The 18461-nt window shown below is 36.6% G+C and overlaps 1 protein-coding gene across 2 annotated transcripts in view; it reads left to right on the top strand.

The window, feature by feature from the left end:
- LOC111157365 (RPGRIP1 like) overlaps positions 1–18461 on the top strand; it is a 93963-nt gene that overhangs the window by 58115 nt on the left and 17387 nt on the right. For both annotated transcript variants that reach the window (XM_022518714.1, XM_022518713.1), the window contains 3 exons: positions 1993–2094; positions 2752–2902; positions 3915–3988. In XM_022518714.1, coding sequence (XP_022374422.1) covers positions 1993–2094; positions 2752–2902; positions 3915–3988 — 327 coding nt within the window. The remainder of the gene's footprint in view (positions 1–1992; positions 2095–2751; positions 2903–3914; positions 3989–18461) is intronic.

Raw genomic sequence — 18461 nt, 5'->3', positions numbered from 1 at the left:
TCAGGGAGCCTGCTTCTCCCTCTGCCTCTGCCTGCCATTCTGTCTGCCTGTGCTTGCTCTCTCTCCCTCTCTCTCTCTGACAAATAAATAAATAAAATCTTTAAAAAAAAAAAAAAAAATGAATCCTAAAGGGGCACCTGGGTGGCTCAGTCAATTGAATATCTTGACTCATGATTTCAGCTCAGGTTATGATCTCATGGGATCGCACTTAGCAAGCAAGGAGTCTGTTTGGGATTCTCTCTCTCCCTCTGTCCCTCCTGTCTCTCTCTCTCTTCCCCCCTCTCAAATAAATAAATCTTTAAAATCAACTTGAAAGAAAGAATTCTTTTAAAAAATTAATTATAGGGGCGCTTGGGTGGCTCAGTGGGTTGAAGCTTCTGCCTTCAGCTTGGGTCATGATCCCAGGGTCCTGGGATCGAGCCCCGCATTGGGCTCTCTGCTCAGCGGGGAGCCTGCTTCCTCCTCTCTCTCTGTCTGCCTCTCTGCCTACTTGTGATCTCTGTCTGTCAAATAAATAAATAAATTTTTTTAAAATTAATTATAGGGACGCCTGGGTGGCTCACTGGGTTAAGCCTCTGCCTTCGTCTCAGGTCATGATCTCAGGGTCCTGGGATCGAGCCCCACATTGGACTCTCTGCTCTGCAGCGAATAATAAATAAATAAAATCTTTTAAAAAATAAGAAATAAAAAATTAATTATAAAGAAAAAGGTGAAAAATTGTAAAGAAATCTGTTACTAATGGATATTATCATTGGGTAATGAAAATATGGATTTGTATTAATTTATTTTGTTTTTGGTTTGTCATTCCCATTTCTCTATTGGACATATTTACTTTTCAAGTAGCAAAAATGGGAGCACCTGGGTGGCTCAGTTGGTTAAGCAACTGCCTTTGGCTCAGGTCATGATCCTGGAGTCCTGGGATCAAGCTGCACATTGGGCTCCCTGCTCGGTAGGGAGTCTGCTTCTCCTTCTGACCTCTCCCCTCTCATGCTCTCTCTCTCATTCTCTCTCTCTCAAATAAATAAATAAATAAAATCTTCAATAAATAAATAAAGTAGCAAAAATAATAAGCTAATATTTTAAAAATAAACATCAGTTTATGAATTCTGGAAAATAGTTGGCTATAAATTGATATTTGATAGAGTTAAAAAATAATGTTGATCATAGAAAGTATATATCCTCACATGTGTAATTTTTTAATTACATGAGTAATGTATAATCATCATAGAAATATTAGAAAATACAAATAAGCAAAAAAGAAATTAAAAATGAAATTAGGGGGGCACCTGGGTGGCTCAGTGGGTTAATCCTCTGCCTTCAGCTCAGGTTGTGATCTCAGGGTCCTGGAATCGAGCCCCACATCGGGCTCTCTGCTTGGAAGGGAGCCTGCTTCCTCCTCTCTCTCTCTCTGCCTGCCTCTCTACCTACTTGTGATCTCTCTCTGTCAAATAAATAAATAAAATCTTTTAAAAAAATGAAATTAAATTTTCCCAAATCTATATATCAGTGATAGAATTTTAGTGAATTTCCTTCCATACTTACTCCCATGGGAACATACATGTTGTTTGCTTGCATGTTTGTTAACGAAACAGTATACAACTATATGTATTTTTCTGTAACTAGCATTTTTTACTCAATAGTGTATTGGGTACTCTCTTCAGTGTGCGTAAGTACAGATCTACGTTCTCATTTTTTTCATGGTTGCAAAGAACTCAAGTATTTGGACATACCATATTTCATTTAATCCTATTCTGTTGGATATTTGCATTGTTTTCACTTTTTTTTTGCAATTATAAACAATGCTTCAATGAATGATGTTTGCAATTCTTTAATTACATATATAAATTCCCTGATGACTATCAGCCATTTTACTGAAATACTCTAACTAAATTTAGGGTCATATGGGTAACTACTGTATTTACTCCCTTATATATATGGAATTTAGTAGTAAATACAAAATACCATATATGCATGTTTTTACATCAATAAAAGGAGATAACTACTCCTCCTGAAGATGTGAAGGAAGTTTCATCAGAAGTTGAGCATACGCCAGAAATAGAAACTGACGTGCCAACTTTTTCACATGGTCCTGAGGTATGTATTTGTATTAAAATTATTTTGAAAGGTTTGATTTCATTCTTAAAAGACTTTGTACTAAAATGGATCAAAGGGGCACCTGGGTGGCTCAGTGGTAGCCTCTGCCTTCGGCTCAGGTCCTGATCTCAGGGTCCTGGGATCGAGCCCCGCGCCGGGCTCTCTGCTCGGCAGGGTGCCTGCTTCCCCCTCTCTCTCTCTGCCTGCTTCTCTGCCTGCTTGTGATCTCTGTCTGTCAAATAAATAAATAAAATCTCTTAATAAATAAATAAATAAATAAAATGGATCAAGAACTCATAACATCAATCCTATTTTTATGTAGAACTTCCGGGGAACCACAAGATCAAAACTATGACCAGTGTTGCAATTATGCTGATATTAGCAACTAATAAATAGATTTGTGAATTAGAGTAATAATATAAAATTCATTTTTATATTAATGTATTTTTCATTCTTGGCTTATAATAATATTTTCATTTATCTGCCTAATATCATTTGTGCAATGTTAGTGACGGTTTTTCTAATGAATCACTTACATATAGTGCCTATGCGTATATTTAAGTCTTGGGCTTACAGGCTTTCTGAGTCAGGTGCTTCAGCAAGTGCAACACATGTGATCAAAGCACCAGTGTTATCAGTATGCTTGGATTTCTTCAGGTTTCTCAAGAAAGCAGTGGAACTAAGGTAAAAGAGAAAATACAACAAGGAAAAGATGATGATGTGTCTTTCCTGTCTGAGGGTCAGCTAGCAGATCGAAGCTGGACTTCTGAAGATGAAACAGAAATAACTGAGGAATTGGAACCAGAAGGTGATTTTTTTTTCCTTTCTGAAATTACCATTATTTACTTGATTCTGTGCTTTCTTTAATCTGTTAGAGCATGCCTCCTAGGACATCTCCACATAGTAGGGGATCTACTTTGTGATACCTGTTTCTTGACTGAAGTGACGGGACACGGTTCAGTGTAGTCAGCTACGGGCTGGCAGAGTTGTCGTGCACCTTCTTACCTCAACCTGCCATGCCACAGTGGAATTCAAGTCTTGCTGCTGACCGCAATCCCAGTTTATGTTTTAAGTGGCTTTATGTTCTCTTTGGGTTTTATACTATCATCTGGATTATTCTAGAGAAATTAACTTTTAAAAAATTAAAACTAAGAACTCAGACAACTCTTGACAAGATTTAATTTATATAAATATCTAAAAGAGGCAACTACAGTGACAAAGCATCTACATAGTGCCTAGGGAAAGGTAAATGGGAACAGGGAGATACAGAGAAAGGGTAGATTACAGGGGCCATAAGGAAACTTGTGGGGTGACGGATGGGTTCACAATCTTAATTGTGGTGATGATTTCACAGAATTATACATATGTCAAAATATCAAATTTTGCTCTTTAAATATGTGCAGTTTGTGATATGGCAATTTTACCACAATAAAACTACAAAATTTTTTAAATGTTTCTAAATAGTGAGAATAACTTGATTTGCACAGTATAATTGATTAGGCTGTTAGACAATACCCATTACCCTGTCCTCCTCTTTAAAAAGACTATTTTTGAATAGTCAAAATATAGCAAGCTATATTTTTATTATCTTTGTTTCTACTAAAACTAAACTTGGAATTTTCAGTCATTTTTTTATCTTTTCTAAATTATAATGTAAAAGTAAATATCTTTGCTGCTAAGAAAGGTCTAGACATGATTATCACATTGTCCTTTTAAGGTTATCCTTATCACAAATGCTTATAACAAATTGCTCCATTTCTCAAGGTATAAATATAATCGGTTTAACAGACTTGGGCCACTAAAACCTTGTTTCTTAACAGATGAGGAAGAGAGATCTGCATCGGACAGCGACGAGTGTATTATTCCAGGTCCTGTCTCCAAGAATATCAAACAGGTCAGTAGCTTGATGCCGGCTAGAAATGTTCCAAAATAAAGCTGCTTTTCGTTCATAGTGTATCCATCTTCATATATGAAAATCTGAAGGCAAAAATATTTCTGGGAAAATTTTATGTATCCTCACAATATTACCCATGTAATCATCTAGTACAAAAAGAAAATTTATATGTAGTTTCATTATGTGATGGGTCATAACTTGTATTATTTTTGCTTACATGTTAAGAATACCTATCAGCAGCAGCATTAACAGTTACTTGCTAAAACCGGTTGACTTCCCTGACTCCTTTTCAAAATGATTGTACAAAGATGTGTTAAATCCAGCCTGAGGGGTGCCTAGGTGGCTTAGTAGGTTAAGCATCAGACTTTGGCTCAGGTCACAGTCTTAGGGTCCTGGGAGCTAGCCCCTCATCGGACTTCCCACTCAGCAGGGAGTCTGCTTGTCCCTCTCCCTCTGCTCCTCCCCCTGCTCATGCTCTTTCTCCCTCTCAAATAAATAAATTAAATCTTTTTAAGAAAGAATGCAATCTGAGCTTTAAGAATTCAAAATGGGATATTGCATTTAAAACATTAATACTTTCAAGTGTGAATTCATTCATACACTAAAGTATGTCCACTGATAAACTATTAAAGTTATTTCATTTCCACCAAAACAGTAAACCTTTATAGAAGGTAATTAATCTTGTATGGGTATACTTGTTTTGTAGCACATTGCTGAAAAGCAGTATGCAAATGGAAGTTTTGAAAAGAAAATTATACTTTATATGAGAAGTATACTACTTACCAGAGCATTTTTTTTTTAAATTTTAAGGGGGGGTAGTTATTCTAAAGTAAATGTAAGTGAAGTAAAAAGGCCCTAGCTTTTTCTATTCATCTACATTAATTTTCCTGAAATGATTAATTATATTCCTTTTTCAGAATTTCTATTTTATGGGTAAAAATTGGAATAATTTTTTCAACTCTTAAAATTCTTAGCTTAACCTCTCTGCAGAACAAACCCAAATACAAACAAAAGAATGATAAGTACAAGCAAAACAGTTCATCTGTCCAAAGTTTTTTTATCATTATTAATTATAATATCACCTGACCCATGGCATCCTGATATATGGAATTTTTATTGTTCAAAATCAGTAAATCAAGGAAGGAATCTTGAATATGGTTGCCTGAAGACTTCTAATTATAGCATTTAGTTCAGTTTAGCTTTTTTGCTTTATCAAACCTGAAATTGTTAAATTATTTATCAAACTAATGAATAGAAATTCTCTGGTCTCTATTAGAAACTTTTGATAATGGGACTCAAAGGGAAAATGAGTCCCTTGTGTGGGATTTAGCTCCATAGGCATTTGTATTCAGGTTTTTCAGGAAAACAGAACAAATAGGATATATACGTACAAATATGTACATATAAAGAGATTTATTATAAGGAATTGAGTCACGTGGTTATGGAGACTGAGAAGTCCCAGGAACTGTATTCAGCAAGCTGGAGACCCAGGAAGGTCAATGGTGTAGTTCCAATCTGAGTCTGAAGACCTTAAAACTAGGAGTGCCAATGGTATAAATTCCAGCTAGAAAGCAGGCAGACTGGAGACCTAAGAAGAGCCAGTGTTTCAGTTCAAGTTCAGAGTCAGGAAAAGACCAGTGTTGCTTCTGAGGGCCATCAGGCAAGAGGATTTCTCACCAATTTTGTTCTGTTCAGTCTTCCAACTGATTGGAGGAGGCCCCATCCACCTTGGTGAGGGCAGTCTGCTTCCCTCAGTCTACCACTTCAAATGGTAATCTTATCCAGAAACAGCCAGATGGACACACCTGGAATAATGTTTGATCAAAGGTCTGAAAATCTGGTGGTCCAGTCAAGTTGAAAGGTAAAATTAACTGTCAAGGGTTCCCTAGGTAGCTCAGTCGATTGAACATCCAGCTCTTGGATTCAGGTCAGATCATGATCTCAGGGTTGTAAGATCAAATCAAGCTCCACGTTGGGATCCATGCTCAGCCGGAAGTCTGCTTCCCCTTTCCCTCTCTCTCTGCCCCTCCCGCTGCTCACACGCAGCACATACTCTCTCCCTCTCTCTCTCTGTGTCTTTCAAATCAGTCAATCAATCTTTAAAAAATTTAACTATTACATTATTTTATTAAGAGCCCTCTGTTCATTACATCAAGAGTAGTAAGACTGCATGTTTGAATCAGACATTTCTTTCTCATTTATCAATAGTTCTTATGAAACACTTTGCCTACTTCATCAGGATTTTTGGATACCTATATGATTTAGCCTTTTGAACATAAGAATGAGAAATGAGATACTGAATCAGGCCTGGGGTTTAAGAAGGCAGGCAGTAAGGGATGTATTTATCGAGTCAAAGTACAAACAGCACTCATCCCTCTTATCATAACATAGTGATTCCCAGGGATTCAGTGTCTGCAGTTGGTCAACACTTCCCCTAAGGAAGTAAATACGGTATTCTGGTCCTGCCCTCTGGGGACATCTGCATTAATTGGGAAGATGTGTTCATGAAAAGTCAAGTAGTTATTTGGCTATTAAATTACAATATAGAACAATGTCAGGTGACAGTACCAATAATTAATGTAATAGATATTTGAGGTAAAGAATACTCAGCTGTTTTCTTGCCTGCTTTCTCATTTTTCAAATGAATAAACTGAGGTCTTGAGAGAGAAAGTGACTTGCTGGTAATCTTCCCACTAAGTAAGGAAGTTCAGAGGAAGGAGAAACTTGAAGTAACTCTTTAGTAGACTTTATGAAGGTATGCCCAGAGCTGGTCCACGTGCCCTCTTGTGGGCTTCATGTCTATTTCTCCTAAGTTTAAGCTGACTTGCTCTGCTTTCTTTTTTTTATTACCAAAGATAACCATGCAAACATGCACACCCCGGAGGAGAAAATCTAATTAAACATGCCTAGCCTCTAGGTTGGATCCATCTTTATCGGTTGTGTACACTTGACCTATTTGGCTATGGCCAGTCACACAGTAAGAAGGAGTGTTCTGCTTTAACTGTGATATCTCAAAGATGTGGATATATGGCAGCAGAGAGAAAATCATGTGCAGGGATGCATATGTGTTTCAGAAGTCAAGAATACGCTAACTAGAGCAGCCTTTTTTTTTTTTTAAGATTTTATTTATTTATTTGACAGAGAGATCACAAGTAGGCAGAGAGGCAGGCAGAGAGAGAGGAGGAAGCAGGTTCCCTGCAGAGCAGAGAGCCCATTGTGGGGCTTGATCCCAGGACCCTGGGATCATGACCCGAGCTGAAGGCAGAGGCTTTAACCCACTGAGCCATCCAGGCGCCCCGAGCAGCCTTTTTATATAAGAGGATAGAAGAGTTTAGGTATAATGCTGAAAACCAAACATTTTGGATTTTATCCAATAGATACTAGGGAGACATTGTAATAGCTCATTTTATTTTCTAAACATTGTATTCATCATTCAAAAGTAACTTTCAAAGTGTAGGAAAATGTTACCTAAATTATAGCACCTTAGACCAAACAATTTTTAACTGGGGGGAGGGGTATTTTATCCCCCAGGGGACATTTGGCAGTATCTGAAGGCATTCTGGATTGTCACACTGGGTGGGACTGCTATTGGCATGGAATAGGTAGGGTTAAGGTTAAGGTTGCTGCTCAACACGCTACAATGCACAGGACTCACAGCAAAGAACTATCTGGCCCAAAATGTCAATAGTGCCGAGGCTGAGAAACCCGTCATTCAGGGAACCGTGTGTACTGGCAGCATTGCTAGCATCTCGGCGGAATTGTTCAATGCCCTTGACTAAGACAGAATAAGGAACTTCGATTTAACAAGGAAGTTTAGTGAAAGAAAGAACTACTCCTCTAAAATATCCAACTAATTCTAATGTACACATCTATTTTTCCCTTAGAATAAACTGGGTTTTTTTCTTATTATTCCTGGGAAAGTAATTTGTGTTACTTCGCTACAGCCTGCTACAGTCTTGACTACCATTCCAAATGTGATTTATTATAATGGTTTAAGATGCTTTCTCCAATGTGTGAATACTATTTAAAGGAAGCAACTGCTGTAAGCAATGCTTTATGCCTCAGTAGCCCTTGATCATCTCCCACATGCTTTTAAAAATTCTACTTTTAGTAGAAGGTACTAACCAGTATTTTATGTTAATCGGTGATATTTAATTGTGTTAAATTATTTACCAAATAGAGGGGTGCCTGGGTGGCTCAGTGGGTTAAGCCGATGCCTTCGGCTCAGGTCATGATCTCAGGGTCCTGGGATCGAGTCCCGCATCGGGCTCTCTGCTCAGCAGGGAGCCTGCTTCACCTTCTCTCTCTCTCTCTCTCTGCCTGCCTCTCTGTCTACTTGTGATCTTTATCAAATAAATAAATAAAATCTTTAAAAAAATTTTTTTTAATTATTTACCAAATAGAATAAAATAGTTTAATCTGTAAGCATAGGAACAAACCTCAAGAGATCACCATACTCATGAAATGAAGTATTTTCTAGTGATTATACCAGTTTTTCTATGTGCTACTTTGTTATTCAGTATGAGTCACAGAACATTTTTCTTTAAAAATCACAAAAGTAGTACAAGGAACTCCTAAATATACTTCACCCACATCCATCAACTGTTAACATTTTGCTACATTGTTTATCATTTCTGTTGTCTCTCCTATATTTATGTGCACCTACACATGTATATATACACGTTCTTGCATACATAATTATAATGAATCATTTCAGTGTTATAGAAGTTGTATTCGTTTACTCTTAAATACTTCAGAATAATAATATAATACCATTCATTTAATCTACAGTTCTCATTAAAATTTTGCCAATTGTTCCAGTAGTATAATTTATAGCATTTGATTAATCTGGTCCAGGATCCAATCCAGATTGCACGCTGTGTTTAACTTTCCTGTCTCATTAGCCTCTGTAATCCATAATGATGGTTGCAATCTTTCTTTATGTTGGTTCTTTCAGATTAACATTTTTTCAGAATCCAGATCATTTATATTGTAGACTATCCTTCAGTTTGGATTAATGTGATGTTCCTCATATTAGATTCAGCTCTATGTTTTGGTGGGAATACTACAAAAGCAGGGCTATGTCCTTTCCAGGGCATCATGTCAGGAGGAACAGGATGTCATTGTCTGATTGTTGAGGATGTTAACTTTCGTCAAGGTGTTGTTAGCATAAAACCTTTTTTAAGCTTAAAAATCCTTCTGGCTCATTAGTTTCTTTCTTTACCTCTTTCTCAAGAACTGCTTCAGGTTGAAATCTTAGGACAGTGATGCATGGCTTTTATCAGAAGGAAGATAATACTGAATGGCTCTTAGTGCTAAATTAGCACATCCTATAGACTATGTCCTTTAATTTTCACAGTCCTGCATTCATTAGCATCTGCTGTGTGTCATAAAAGAAGCAGTCCCTGGCTTCAGAGAGGTCACAGTCTACAGGGGAAACACAGTCAGTGCACAGTGGTTAGCACGAGGAGAATGAAAGGCACAGGGTGCTGTGGGAACTTTCAGGCAGGTACCTAACAACGTGAGGGACCCTCATCAAGAAAGACTTCCTAAAGTCAGTGACGTTTGAGCCACGTGTTGAAGATGATTAGGAATTAATAAGGGTCATGGTATCTTTACAGGTCAAAGGAACAATAGCTTAAGAATTAGGGAGAATGTGGAGCATGGCTCTTTCTGGAAATCAGTGGTTTTCAGATGGTTTCGGTGGCTTTCTACGTTATGGCACAGCTGTGGAGGCTCAGGAGAAGATGCTGAAAAGATAGGCACGTCCTATCTTTTCACATAGGCCTACACATAGGCCTCTATGTATCATCTGAGAAGGTTAAAGTCTATCCTGAAGTTCTATGGGCAGCCAATGACGGCTTTTAAGGGAGGGTGAAGACCACTCACTAATTAAACCAATACTTAGCATTTGCTGTGTTCCAAGCTTTATTCTAGGCAGTGAAGAAGGGAATTAATCCTCTTGCTCTTAGGGAGTTTACACTCTTGAATCGCATTTTAAAAGAGCATGCTATCAATAATGTAAAGAATAGATTAGAGGCACAGAGACTAATTAAAAAGTAATTAGAGAACGCTACTCTGTGGTTATCCCCACTTGATAGATTTTTTTAATTGCCTCTACCCTATAATGTCACAAAAGTGAGACTAGAAGTAGTGTCCTAGATAAGTATCATTTATGCCAGTTACACTGTGAATCTGAATGACCTGCTAACTGCATAAGCACTTTAAGATCACGCAGTTTCTTTTTTTCATGATTCAAAATCTCACAGCTCCTAGTTATCTCTTAGAAACGTTGATCCTTAAAAGGAATCTAACAGATTTCCCAGGACTTAGACATATTACTTGGTTCTTCCTCTTTTCTTCATGTCTATGATGTATAATTAATCATAGATTACTTCATTTTGTTTCATTTCATTTACAACATTTATGAGCTTCGCTTTGTCAGAGTGAAATGCTTGTCCCCTCCTTTTCTTTCCAAAGTGGCATAATTAGTGTTAGCATCTTTTTTAACAGGCTACATAAAGTTTAGTGGCTGGATTAAATCAAGTCATTAACATAATGTGCTACTCAATTTGCCCCTATCTCTCTTCGTTTCCAGGACATCAAAGTGCCACAGAGCACCAGTATAATTGGGCCTTGCTGGCCTGTCAGATTCCGTCAGCCTGATGACTGCTGCTTTTACTGAAAAGCTTCTAGGCATGATAATTAAGGGGGGGGGAGCCTGAGAAATGTAAAACTTTGGACATTTTTCTATGAATATTTTATTAATTTGAATAATCAGAAGTTAACAGTATCAATTTGATGTATAATACATTGATTAAAAGCCTTGTTTTAGGTCCTTAAAATAGACATCAAAACCAAAAATTTGCATCTGCCATGGCATTAAAAAAAAGAATTAACAATCCTTCTTGCAAAGTATTTCTAGTTTTATCACTTAAACCATGGAGCCTTCCATTTTCACAACGAAATGTACAACCATCAATTTACAGATTTCTTCAGGTGCACGCACGGGTGAGAACGGGAGCTCATGCTGGAAGAGCAGTGGACTCTTCTGTGCATTGCATATTTACATCTCTCTGTTTCTACTAATAGCAGTTTGTAAAAATTGTCATATTCAATTGGACTAAATTACAATTCCACCTAGAAAGCAGGTCCTCTTGAACTATATGAGCTGGCATTCCCAGGTGATTGCAATAATGATCTTCAGCAACATATGTATTAAAGATTTGAAGGGCAAAACGGCATAAAGTAACTCATTACTTTTAGAATTCACGTATTACAAATTACTAAATCACTTCAGAATCAAATATGATATCCTATCAGTGGGTAAATTAATTCCCTCCCAATAGTTTACATATGGAAGCTTAAGCTAATAGAGTAAGTTTCAAAATATATTTTCGGTTAAAACAAGAAATGTTGAATTACTTCCTGGTAGTAATTGCTTCCAAAACTCTTTTTTATGTTTTGCAACTTAATTATCTCTTCCTAATATACTAGGGACATCTTTCCAATAGCAATATACTCCATTTCTTTTAACACATCCATAATATTCCTACCCCACAGCTCTACCATATTGACTTAAACCCCTTTTGGTGGACCCTTAGGTTTCTACCAGTGTTTTCTAATACAAACATTTCTGATTAAAGCAACAATAGATATTAATTTCTGCTTCCCCACATCACACCTTTGCCAAACTGATGGTTAAGAAATTATACCTCACTGATAATTCCATTACAAAGAAGCAAAAAAGGGAAAATATTTGTATATACGTACATACGTACTTTTTCATGAGTATACAGATACAACATTTAGGTTTATGTAAGCAAAGAAAATGTCTAAAAGTATATAATCCAAACACCATTAGCAGTATCTCTGAGACATGGCTCAGGGCAGGGGTCAGAAAACTATGGCCCATGTCAAACACATCCCTCTACCTGTTTTTGTAAATAAAATTTTATTGGAACAGAGCCACACCCATCACATGTAAATACATATTGTCTATGTTCTATACTCATTTTACAAGAGCTAAGTATTTGTAACAGAGACCATATGGCCTGCAATGCAAAAAATATTGGCGGTCTGAGCCTTTACAGCAAAAAATTGCCAACCCCTGAGTTGGGAGGAAACAAGGAACCTTTCTACTTTACTTTTTAGGATTTATATTGTTGGATTATTTTTAACGATGAGTGTAGATTGCTTCTAGAAAGTAAATAATTTGTAGGCTAATTCTATACTAAAATGTTAACTAAAGAACGATTTAGTATGAATATTTTAGAAGCTTTTTAAAAAGATTTTATTTATTTATTTACTTGTTTGTTTATTTATTTATTTGATAGAGGGCACAAGCAGGGGGAGGAGCAGAGAGAGATGCAGACTCCCCACTGAGCAGGGAGCCAGAGGGGCTCCATCCCAGGACCCCAGGATCATGACCTGAGCCAAAGGCAGACACTTAACTAACTGAACCACCCAGACATCCCTTTAGAAGCCTTTTAATAAATATTTTAGAAAGGGTCAACAAATGTAGGTTGAATCTTTTTTGGTTTAGTGCAGTGATTCTCAAAATTTGGTCCCCAGAGCAGCAACATCAGCATCACCTGAGAACTTGTGAGGATGCAAATTCTTGGATCCCACCCCAGACCTCATGAATCAGAAACTCAAGAGACTGGGTCCCAGCAATCTGTGTGTTTGTAATCAAACCTTTCAGGTTATTCTGGCATGTGCTAGAGTTTGAGAACAGCTTGAGGGAAAAGCAGTACTTCTCACTGTGACTGAACACTAGGATCACCTAGAGAGCATTTTTAAATGCCAGGGCCCGGCTCTGTTCGGATCAGCTAAATCCGAATTTCATTTAAAGCTCCCCCGGTGATACTAATGTGCAGCCAAAATTGAGAACCACTGTACTATAACATCTGTTTTCAATGATGGTGGAAAAGGAATGGCGTATCAAAATCACCTGAAATTGAGGGTAATTTTTAAAATTCTCTCCTTCCTTCACATTAACTGCCATAGTAAGCCATAGTTAGTGATGGAAATGTGTCATATCCCCCCAGTTGTATCAGGACAGGAAAAAATATTCCAACCATTGCTTTAGAACATGTGGTAACAAGCTTCTGTAATTTGCTGACCCTTATAGATGCAGTAATTTACATGGTGTATGAGGGAGACCATGACAATATTCTAAAAATAAGCTCTCTAAACCCTAGCACCATTTTTTTCTCCACCACTGAAGTTTTCAATATTTATAGTAATTGTTCAATATAGGTCTTTCACAGAACCAATGAGAAAAGATAGGTTACTGCCACAGATGAAAGCTGGGGTTTTTGGTTTTGTTTATTAAAAACATTGTTATCTCAACAGTGTGAGTTTCTCTTTACTCTTATTTCTCCCAAAGAGCTGTTATAGATCATCACCTTCTACTTCCATTTTGTATCTGTCATTTCACTATAAAGTACCAAGTTCTACCTATGGTGGCTCCTAAGAGGTAGGCTTTGTTTCTATTTATTTACACACATACACCCCCCTCTACACACACACCCCACACACATTTTTATGGTGATAAATATAATACTCATGTAAATTCATGTAACCATTTGAGGAGTAATTTGAATTTCTCATATCTCTCACTTAGCAATTCTCCTAAGAGAATCACTCACATACGCAGGAAAACATAAAGGGATAGACAATGCGACATTGTCTGTTAATAGCAAAAAATTGTGAACAACTCAGTTGTTTATCAGTAGAGAAAAAACTGGACTATAGATTGTGTATGCAATATGAATGGAATTCTGTATAAAGTATGATTGAATTCGATTTTAATTATAAACACAAATTTCTAAATATAGTATTGAGTAAAAAAACACAAGTTGTAGAATGATTAATAGAGGAGGCTATCACTAATATGAAATGTAAAAACAGAAAACAGTACTATCTGTTGTTAATGGAAATATACATATGTTGCAGGAAACATGCCAGCATGATTGGAAGTGATACACATCACTTTCAGGATGCTGGTTTCCTCTGGGGGGAAGGAGAGAAAGGAAATAGGTGGGGGCTTTAGCTGCATCTGAAATGTTTTATTTCTTCAGTAACAACAAAAAAGTTTGAATCAGATACAGCAAAATGGTAACCTCTGTTTAAGATGCTGAGTCCCTGAATATGCTAAATTACTTTCTCTACTTTATAATTTTACAGAAATGCTTATTCACTGTAGAGATTTAGAAAGAAATAAAACTCACGTGTAATCTCAACCGAGTTAAAGTTAAATCTAACTGACTGATACAAGTTGCAAAACCTTTCTCACAGGCCATTCTCAGTTAAGGAAAACTATGTTTAAGGGCTGTCAAGTATAATTAATTTTTAGGAGGCTAATAGTTCAACTCCAGTGTAGCTGCTCTGATGGCGGAAGAATTCAGCATGATCCTCTAAGTAAAACAAAAAATTTAAACATACCAATAAAAGCTTAAGTAAATACTATAGAAAAATATGGCCTAAAAATGAATTAACATCAATCGGGAAGCAATAGTGGAATTGAGCCAAAATCATGAGAGCTATAACATTTTTTCTCTGGGAGTAATAATAGCTGTCATCACATTTCTAGATCATTCAATCACATAATATGTAGTGTCCATCTATACAGACAACTAAAAATAAGTTGCTTGCAATTCATATTTGAGTGACTTCTATTACTTCTGTCGCCACAGTCAGAATTTTTAAATGCTCTTTTTATATGCTGACAACAACATCTTTTCTAACTAGGGAAGTTAATAGGGCAGTTGGTGAAGGAGACAAAAAAAGTAACATCATACTTAGTAACAAACGTTCATACATACAGAAAACAGGAGGGATGCCTGGGTGGTTCAGTCCGTTAAGTGTCGGATTCTTGATTTCAGCTCAGGTCATGATCTCAGGGTCATGGAATGGAGGCCTCCACGCTCAGTGTGGAGTGTGAGGAGATTTTCTTTCTCCCCACCTGGGGCCCCACACCCTGCGTTCGAGCTCTCTCTACAAAAAAAAAAAAGGATACAGGAAAAGCCTAAAGCCTAGACTGTATGGCAAACTTCCTATATGTGAAGGATATTAATGTCTGGCTGAAGAGCCCCCGTCATGTTCTAGTGATTCTGAAGAGACATTACTATGCATCTATCTGCAGAGGCTTCGCTTTAGGCATCTGAATATTGTTATCCCTTCCCAGGCTCCTAAAGGAACTTTTTTCATTGCTTTATTATGAAAAATTTCAAACATACAAAAAAGTTGAAATAATAGTAAACTGCCATCTCAATTCTACAATATTGACCTGTCTTTGAAATATTCTTATTTAACTAAAATCTAGAACAGCAAGATTTCTGAATATTTTTCAACAGTTATTCATCACCAGCTTACCAAAACAGGGGAGACACAATAAATATTTGTTAAAAGAGAAAACACTAGTAATTGCCTATTTCTGGCAACATACAAAAGATAATCTGAATATATAAAAGATGTTCAATCTCCCTTGACTCTGTATCTTTTACTGACTATTGAGGGCCTACTATGTGCCAGATAGAATGTCGAACAGCAGAAGAGTAGTAAAGATACAGCTCTGGTCTCCAGGAGCTCACAGTCTCCAGAGAGAGGCAGGTGGGTAAAGAAATCCAGGCGGTATAATGTGACTGAAAAGTGCAGTAAGGGTCCAGTGGGGGAACCAGCTTGCTCTGGAAGATTTGTGATGCCATCATCAAAGGACAGCATGTGTGGCCCAGGGCCTAAAATAAGCAGAATTTTGTCGGATAGAGAAGATTTTCGACACAAAGCCCGAGCTATATAAACAGCGCACCCCTGGTCCCGGAAAATGGCTGGAGTGAAGGTTCATCTGTTTTCAAGCAGAAAGGTGATACCTGATTTGTTTTTGGAGGGAGAATTTAGCCACAAGAAGAGTAGTTGCCACTGCAGAAAAGGGATTAGGGCAAGAGTGCCTCACCTCTTTTCCAGCCCTGAAAGTAGATCCACTTTGCAGAAAGAAACCACATGCGGTTTTGTCTTTATCTCCCCAGTAGCTGATACAGTGTTGAAATATCATAAGCTTTCAATAATTTGACGAATCATTGAAGTGTTTAAGAAGTAAAATGAACAGGAATGGGTCATCTGTAGGATGTGTGGTGGGTATGAAAACCGGGGATGGCCAAAGTGGCCCCACAGTCTCCTCGTTGTCTGTGACCAGGTGGATGGCCGTGTCACCTGAGATAGGAAGCTGCAGAGGATGAATGGAGTTTGGGGGAAAGGAGAGAATTTGAGTTCATTTCTGACACTAAGTTGGAGTTGTCAGTTATATAGTGGGAAGTGCTTCCTAATCTTCAAAATTTTTAATATATAATCTAGTTGAACTTTCAACGCACAGAGGCAAGAACACACCAGAATTGTTCCAATGTTGAAAAATAAATTGGTTAGCCCGGTAGCCAAAATATATCATGTTTGGAAAATTCTTTATTGAGAGCATGCTTCCCTAAATACATACAATTTGGATAATTTGGAACTTCTACCTTTTTTGATGTATTTTAAGTTGGTTTATGTAGCGTAAAAAGAACAAAGAAATGATAACTTCTGTTTGGAATATTAGAGAATTTAGAAGGACATAGGATAGAGGTAATGAGGTTGGGGCAGGATAGGGGTGGGGTGGAAAACAGTAACAAAAGACTGGCTCAGAAAGGAGATGATGTCATGTGAGGAATTTTAAAGCTCTTTTATTTATTTGTGTAATACGGTAGGTTTTCTTTTGGTTTGTTTGGTATTGAAGTTTTGGTTTGTTTCTTTGACTGTAATCTACTTTCGTTTAGAATTAGATTTTTATATATAGTCTTATTTAACAGCCTAAATACATTCTTAGAAAAATGCAAGTTTTCGTATGGGAACGATATACTTAATATATTATTAATAAAATAACCAGTTAAATAAATTTGATTCCTCTGCTGTTTAAAAGTTCATTCGCCTCTTCATTGAGTTCCACGATAAACAACTTTAAATTCTTCTTTTCACAATGTAGAAATAAACATGTATATGCCTCTTTTGCCTTTTTATGGCCAATTTCCTTTAATTCTTTTGTGCAGAAACGAACAAGAATGTTTTATAAGAAGTTACTGTTATAACAATTCTGAGTTTTTTCAAATTACAAGTCATGTAAAAGGCTTAATCATGCATCGTGCTGCATTTGAAGCAGAATTGTAAAATGGGTGTTCATGTGTGTTATTTTGACAACAACCATACATTTTGAGGAAAAAATAATATCACTTAAAATATTTTCTTTGCCACGTTAGTCTTCAGCGAGCAGAAAAGGGCTTTTCTGAAGTGAGGTTAGACAATGGAGCCAACTTCATTTTTTATGCACGTGAACGGAGAGGGCTTGAGGTTATTAGTTGAAACCGAGTAACCTTTCCAGGCTTTCATCTCTTTCTTTTCAAATTTGAATATGAAAAGCATATTCAAGTCAAAGACCATCACTTTAATGACATTTGGCAGTCATTTGATTTATTAGGTTTTAGAAAAAATTTTCCTTTAAATATTTCATCATACTATGCTAATCCTAGTAATATTGCCAGCTGCAGCCTTGTACCTGTATTAGTGGAGACAGAATGGTGTGGAATTTTCTCTGTCATCCTAGTAAAATTTCCATGAATCTACTGAATAATAAAATAACCTTATTGAAATATTCAGATTTGGGTTTTTAGTTAAAGTGCCTTAGAATACATAATAAAAGAAAATGTCTTTTGAAAGAATGGGGTAAAATTACTTCATCAAATATTGAGGGGGTTTGACAGTAATAGAAATTGTTCTTTATGGGGATATTGTTACAATAGGATAGTTGTGCTTTTCAGTTTGATTAATTACATTATATGCTTTGAAATGTCTAAGTAATCACTGTGATGAATTTTTGCACACTGATTTATGTTTGACAGTGAGTTCCTAAAAGTTGGTCATATAGACAGGTCTCAGTTTCAGGATTTTCTAATTGTTATTTGAAGTTATATAATCTACAGTAGCATGCTTCTGAATTTAATAAAGAGGGATTTAGTAAAAGGGAATGAAGCACAAATTTAAAATTGTAAGAAACAAACATTTAAGTGAGGGGTTATCTTGGTGTGATCTAATTTTTAAGTCGTAGTCCATAGTTTGTTTTAAATCGTTACTGAAGGGAACATGTATGGCTCATGTAGTAATGTCTGTGACACCAAAAATCTATTAAGGATTGAAATGAAAATTACACAGTAAAACGAATATATTTTTAGCTGTTAATTCTGTAATTACAAGGAAATATGTAGTAAATTAGATAACAATTTTGTTTCTTTTGTTTGAAAACATTTCTTACTGAATGAAATATGTTGTGGCAGAATATATAAGAGGATGAACTATAGTTTCTGCTCTCCTTAATATGGATTCATATAGCGACATTTATTAGCATAAGAGCTATGAAGTATTCAACAGGCTTTGATCTCTTCATAACCGT

This window comes from Enhydra lutris, unplaced genomic scaffold, assembly GCF_002288905.1.
Source record: "Enhydra lutris kenyoni isolate GAN:26980312 unplaced genomic scaffold, ASM228890v2 scaffoldscaffold54, whole genome shotgun sequence".
NCBI classification, from domain to species: domain Eukaryota; kingdom Metazoa; phylum Chordata; class Mammalia; order Carnivora; family Mustelidae; genus Enhydra; species Enhydra lutris.
The sequence above is the reverse complement of the archived record's forward strand: the minus strand, read 5'-3'. Positions and strand labels throughout refer to the sequence as shown.